The sequence below is a fragment of the Pteropus alecto genome, unplaced genomic scaffold, assembly GCF_000325575.1.
Source record: "Pteropus alecto unplaced genomic scaffold, ASM32557v1 scaffold106, whole genome shotgun sequence".
Lineage (NCBI taxonomy): Eukaryota > Metazoa > Chordata > Mammalia > Chiroptera > Pteropodidae > Pteropus > Pteropus alecto.
The window spans coordinates 13,610,615-13,617,198 of NW_006442103.1; the positions used below are offsets into that span (position 1 = coordinate 13,610,615).

The window sequence follows — 6,584 nt, forward strand, 5'->3', positions numbered from 1 at the left end:
TTCGCCTGAAAAGCACGGTGACTTCGGAGTCAGACAAACCTAGGTCCCCACTACTATACCACTCGCTAGGTGTATCTTTGTGCAGGTTAGTAACTTTAATAACCTCAGTCCACTCATCTTCCCCCAAATGGAGATAACAATATCTGCTTTATAAAGTTGTGAAAATAATTAAATGAAATAATATTAATGGACCAATATCTTGGCTCACAGTAGAGATTCAGTGACTAATAACTATTGTTATTCACATGCTACAGTGAAAATCTCACCCATATTATTATTTGGTTTATTTATTTTATTCTGACTTAAGGCATTCAGCAATTAAATTAAGTTCGTAACACCAGGTTTCGTAGCGATAGGCCATGCGGATTTGGGCTACGTTTGTCCTCCGGATATCATTTCCGAAAGGGCCTTCCTCAAGGTAATTGTTACCCAGAAACCTTGCTTTCTCCTATAAGAGAAAAAGAAGCAGAATTATTTTTGTCTCTTTTTACCCTGATACAGACAATAATTACATCCTCCACAAAGATTCCTTCCTTATGTTAGCCACTGGCAAAAAGAAGAAAACGAGCTATTAAAAGTGCCTCAATGTGCATGGTCTGCTGAGAAGTCAAGTGCATCTTACTTCCCTTGCTCAAAAGGGAGATAGAATAACTCTTCCTAGCCCCTGTTCGTAGTAACTGCATGTGATTTGTGGGGTAATTTTTCTACATGTTTCTCCAGATCCTAAATTCAGAAGGGCAACCAGCCAAGGACAGGTCTACCTCATGAGAAATCCCACATTGCAGAACACTGTTCCTTGCCACTTCACACATGTCACAGGTACTCAGCTTGAAGACTTGTGCAGCAATGGCGTATTCTTCCATTAGGGGCTCCTTCGGTTATGTATTTAAATGAGGCAAAAAGAAAGAAGAAAGGAAAAGGAATACATTAAAAGAACATGCATCTTGCACAGAAAGAACAGTCAAACAGCTTGGTTTAGCTTTAAAATTCTGGGTGGGAAACAACAGCCCAGCAAAATATACTCGTAGCGCTTAAGGTTCCGCTCATGTACCTTAGTGAAGTGAAATTGCATCGGGTCGTCTGTAGACAGGGAGATCATGAGCCCTTTCTGGAGGAAATCTAGAAAAGGATTTTTGGCATATTCTAGAAATAAGCTGTTGTTACTTAAGGGCGACATAGCGATGGGAATCTGGGCTAAGTAAAACAAGTACTGTAACACAGGACTCTGAAAAGGAAAAGTGAAAAAAATTATTTAAGGGTGTTGAAAAGGGCTAGAAACTAGAAACGTCAAAAACCCGTGGTCTCCCTCAAGTTTTGGCTTTCAACAAAATTATCACCCGTTCCTTAAATCTCTTAGTAAAGAATAATAGTTTTTGAATGTAAACACTTGTTAGAATAAAATCATTTGAGATCACTAATTTTCAGAAGCATTGAGTCCAACCAAATTTTTTGAGTTTTAACTGCCTAAATTAGATGGTCTGTCTCCAGCAAAACACTTCACCTAGAAACATTTTTTTTCTCTCTATAAGAATGTTCTGACTCTTACAAGAGGCATTTTAGAACATGCTATAACAAGAAATCTGGCAAAAACTCACTTAAAGTAAGCCAGGCCTGTCTGTAATTATCTTTTGTCAGAATTCTAAAATAGAAATCAGGTGGTTTGCATTAACTCATCACTGCCACTAACTAGCTAGGCAATCTTGAGCAAGTCCCCTTCTTTTTCCCGGCCCCTGTAAAATGAACCGCACTAAATTATCTCAAAAATCTTTTTTTATTCTACTTTAACTTGATGGTAGTGTTGATAATGACTTGTGACAGAATGACAAGAAGGAGAAAAAATATTCCCTTGCTCCAATAAAAAAAAAAGTCAATATTGAGAAGAGAGACTTCAACTCACCTTTTTTAAATTCAGGCCATGAGAAATATTATCCGCGGTCATGAATGCCGTCAAGAGATGGGTGAGCGCTCCAGCTTCCCCACAGTGAGGTCGGAACAGAAACGTATTCATGCCTCGTTCCCTAGGGAAATGGAACTGCTATAGGAGTCGCAGGTAACAGACTAGGACCTGGCAACAGTTCTGGGCATAGAGTGATTCACAAGAAAATTCGGTAGAAAAACTAACTGTCCGGAAGGGTGTCAATATGCGGCATCCAAAGGAGTCAGCAAAACTGGCAATTCCACATAATCTTAATTCTTCGTAAATGCAGACTTTTGAAAAAGAAGCATGAGGGTACAGAGGAAAGTCAAGATTTGATTACCTGAATAGAAACATCTTTGGTTTCATCAGGAAATTCACCTGTATCATCATGTCATTTCGCCTACTCCCATTTTAGGTGGGGAATATTTCCAGAAAACCCTATAATGCTATTCCTCACCCAGATATGTCAGGAAGGGTAAAATGTGTAGAGTTTTATAATAAATTGCACCGTGAGTCAAGGGAAGGAAATTTCTGATTTGGGCTAATCGGAAGCACTCCGGCAACGAGGCAGGACCTCGCCACCTAGAGTGCCCGTGTATGAGGAAAGAGATGTGTCAAACAGACTGTCCTGGCTCCTATTCTCGTCTACTTACTTTCTCAGGCTGTTGAGCACCGTGATGTTTGCATACATGTAATAGGCATAGTAAGTGTAAGATGGATTACTTTCCATTGTCCACTCATGGGGCTTGGGGCTCTTGGAGGAGAACATGTGGCCACTGTGTTTGGACTCGTCGTCCACACTGTCGAAGCCGGAAATCTGTCAAGAGAAGCCAGCCATGCAATGGGTTCAATCTGACTGCAGGGTCCCAGTCCTCAGACCAAGTTTCGGCTCCCAAAGGCAAGGACCAAACATCAGAGATAAGTGCCAAGGATTAATCACGGCCAGGTGAGAGGGGTGGTTCACATGCATCAAGACGAAGGCCACCGGGGTCATGCTTACACGCTTGAGGAAGATGCTGAGGTCTGGGTGAGCCTGGGGGTTGACGGTGGCCTCAAATATCGGCATGAAAATATTCTCCAGCATCTTTCCAAAGTGCGGAAGGAAATTCTTAGATCGGAACACATCACTAGAGGCAAGAACGAAGAGAATTTCAGAGGACAGGAAGATTTTTAGGACCAATGGCCCCAGTACGAGGGAACCAGAGGACCAAATGCCATGCTCAGGAAAAGACCTAGTGTGTCCATCTTGGGTCCACTAATGTTAATGTTTCATTAACATTAACTAATTTGACTCTCATAACAACTCAGTAAGTTAGGTACCACTATTACTCCATTTTAAAGATGATGAAACGAAGACACAGAGAGGTCATATAACTTCCCAAAGGTCACGCAGCTAGTAAGGGACTGACTGAGCCAGGATTCAAGCACAGCCAGTCTGGCCCGAGTCCACACTTCAAACCACCATACCTAGTGCCTCTCTGCCTTAATGATATCAGACAGGAAGTACCACCCCTGTCAAAAACTTACATTTTGGGCTGAAGAGACGGGATAAAAGTCTTGCACCACCACAGGGCACACAGAACGTGGAGGTAGGTGGCCAGAAAATACATAAACACTTATATAAGAGATCAATGACACTGAATATCCCTGAGGGTGATGAGTAATTAATTAGCAGGTGGTGATACCATTGATAAATACTCATTGATTGTGGAGCACTTGCAGTTGAGACATTTGGCAGACAGTGGTGGAGGTTCCGATACAAGAGAGCTACATTCCAGCACAGATGAAAATGGAAAAGCATGAACTTGACATGGCGAGGGAGAGTGGGAGAAAGAAAATGTGTAGTAAGATTTACATAGGTCTTATCCTAGCTAAGTTTTCATCATTTCCAAATATCTGCATGAAGTCCTATATTTTAAAAAACGGAAATAAAAAACCTTCTGGTTAGAACACCTCTGTCTATGGTCAAGAATGCTGAAGCCAGAGTGAGCAAAACCAGGCACCCGGAACCCAGGACTGCGTCCTATTCAACAAAGCTTATTTCTGTCTAGACGTGCTGCGAATTCCTTGTTGGCGTGGAGGAGGTGAGGCAGGTGAGATGAGGACAGGTTTCTGACGGGCAGGGACGTACTAGATCCTGGGGATCTGGATCATCCACGTCATGTTGGGGCAGTGGATGCGGTTGCGGACGAACCAGGTGGAGAGTTTTCTCCACTCATCAGGACTGCGGCCATAGATGGACAGGCGGGGCTCCGCGTGCTGGTACTTGGCCTCCACCAGGTCTGTGCCCACCTCCTGCAAAGCGAAGAGAGGAGTCCAAAGCCAGGAATTCCCACAAGTAAATCAGGGATCTGAACCTGTGGGGTCTGGGGATGGGAGATGGGTACCGAGAAGAAGGGAGGGAAAGCGAAAGGAAGGGGGTGGGAAAATGATCGAGGGTAAGCTCTAAGGGAACAGAGTGGAGGGGGGTCTAGTGGGAATAAAAGACTGACAGGACATAATAGAGTGTAGGGAGTGAAAAATGTCAGACCAAGGATGATGAGATATCCAAGGCGCCTGCAAAAGAAATTCAGCTTTTCCTATGCCCTCTACCTCCCCAAACACACGTCTCCCAACTCCATACGTCACTCCTGCTTCCTAGTGCTCGGGAGTCTTGAAGATGAGGGTGAATTCCAATCCCAACTCCTCCTGAACTTACAACTTCCAAAGCCTGAAAGAGCTGGGTTCTTAATCACTCTCAAATCCACCCCCTTAGCTATGCTAGGAATAGAGGTCTTAAGATCATTACAGTGGACATATTAGAATTTCTTATATCATTTGTGAAGTGCTTAGCCCCAAGGAAAGCACCTCCTTCCTTCCTTCCTTCCTTCCTTCCTTCCTTCCTTCCTTCCTTCCTTCCTTCCTTCCTTCCTTCCTTCCTTCCTTCCTTCTTCCTTCCTTCCTTCTTCTCCCTCTCTCTCTCCTTTCCTCCCTCCCTTGCTTCCTTCTGTCTTCTTCCTTTTTTCCCACCCCCTCTGCCTCCACCTCCGCAAGAACCAGGCCAGCTACCATAGATCTGATTGCTTCCTCCTCACCTTGATGATAGTGGCAAAATATTCCCCATCGATGTAATTGTCCGTCTTCAGGTAGAGGTCCCGTAGCTCACTTGCTCCTACAGGATTATATTTGTCATTGAACTTATCGAAACGCTGGAAGGTCTGGCGGCCCTGAATCAGGAAACAGGAACAAAAGTGTATCATTCCCAGAGCTGCCTGGATGCAGAGAGCTGGAGAATGGCCACGAGGAACAGGGGTCTGGTAGCATGGGAGGGTGTTGGCCTCCAAGACTGGAGTCCAGGACAATTGACAAATGAGTGAACCTCGAAGTTGTCTGCGGGTGCTATCAGTCAGCACAGTGAGCCAGCATGATTAAGGGGGTTCTGAGAAGGGAGAGTTTGTAGGAGAAAGACATGTGGGGTTCCAAGTGTTACAGTGAAACTGGCATTATCTTTTCAACCTACAGCATGAACATCCAGAGAATCAACGGTCAGGTCGTAGGGATGCATTTTTAACTTAGCGAAAAGTTCCTTTAGGGTCAGATTTTTCTCCTTGGTGCCATAGACCACTCTGTCAGCGTCAATTTGATAAGATTTCTTAATAAAGCGCAGAAGATGTTTCTGGTTCATGCAAGCAGCTGCATGGATATGGGTGTCCACCTGTGTGTACATTCAGAGAAAGAAAAACCGACATCAGCTTTAGTTATGCTGCTCCGTGAGAGGCTCTGGTGCCTGCAAATCCCACTGTGGCAGGAGAGAGAAGGGCTGTGACCTGACAGATGGTGGAGAAGGTCCAGAAAACAAAGAAACAAACACACACACAGCATCTTTTCGTATCCTTGTAAGGATGTGACAGCTTAGGCTAAATGCAATAATAATGACTGCTTCTCTTGGTTATCAGTATTTACAATTTACTTTCCACATTTGACCCACGCGAAATCCCTAGGAATCATTCTCTACCCGAGACACAACTGGAAGTGAAGCAGCGACCACAGCTTTCAGCCCCCAAGAGCGAAAGGATTGAAATTCTGAAGCCATGGCACAATGATGACATGTATGAGTTAGATATTTTTATAATTACAATTTTGTCAGCTGAAGTTTCGATAGATTATTTGCTCAAAGTGAGACAAGAGGTCGAGCCAAGATTTGGTCTCGAATCTCTGCTCATGTCTTTCCCATTCTCACGTCCCTGCAACCGCTTAAACGGTCAGAACACATCTCGGAAGTGTTTCTGGCTGATGAGTTTTCCACGATCATTAGCTCATTTGATATTAACAATCCTCTTGTGAGCTAGAGCAAGCAGATATATTTCCCAATTTCACAAATGAGGAAATGGAAACTCAGAAATATTAAATCACTTCCCCAACATCTTACAGTTGGGAAGGAGAACAAAACACTAGCAGGAAGATCTTTCAAATCCTAGAAGAGTGTTTTTTAAGGTTTTATTTGTTTTTGATATTTTTGTTGTCGATGATGATTATAATTTTTATGGCAAGAATGTGGTAAACCTTTCTATATGGAAAACAATAGAGATGGCATTTTAATGTTTTTTACATAATCTATCTGCTTTCACTAAATTCCAGTGAGCCTGCAGAAATCTTACATTACTCAGAAAAACAGGATCAATCTTGT

The 6,584-nt window shown here is 43.3% G+C and overlaps 1 protein-coding gene across 2 annotated transcripts in view; it reads right to left on the bottom strand.

Moving 5' to 3' along the window:
* Positions 1-280: 280 nt before the first annotated feature.
* Positions 281-6,584, bottom strand: part of AMPD1 (adenosine monophosphate deaminase 1) — an 18,147-nt gene continuing 11,843 nt past the window's right edge. For both annotated transcript variants that reach the window (XM_015595429.1, XM_006919662.1), the window contains 9 exons: positions 5,418-5,612; positions 4,993-5,124; positions 4,050-4,213; positions 2,919-3,045; positions 2,572-2,735; positions 1,898-2,018; positions 1,052-1,225; positions 762-872; positions 281-448 (listed from right to left, as the gene is read on the bottom strand). In XM_015595429.1, coding sequence (XP_015450915.1) covers positions 293-448; positions 762-872; positions 1,052-1,225; positions 1,898-2,018; positions 2,572-2,735; positions 2,919-3,045; positions 4,050-4,213; positions 4,993-5,124; positions 5,418-5,612 — 1,344 coding nt within the window. In that variant the 3' untranslated portion in view covers positions 281-292. The remainder of the gene's footprint in view (positions 449-761; positions 873-1,051; positions 1,226-1,897; positions 2,019-2,571; positions 2,736-2,918; positions 3,046-4,049; positions 4,214-4,992; positions 5,125-5,417; positions 5,613-6,584) is intronic.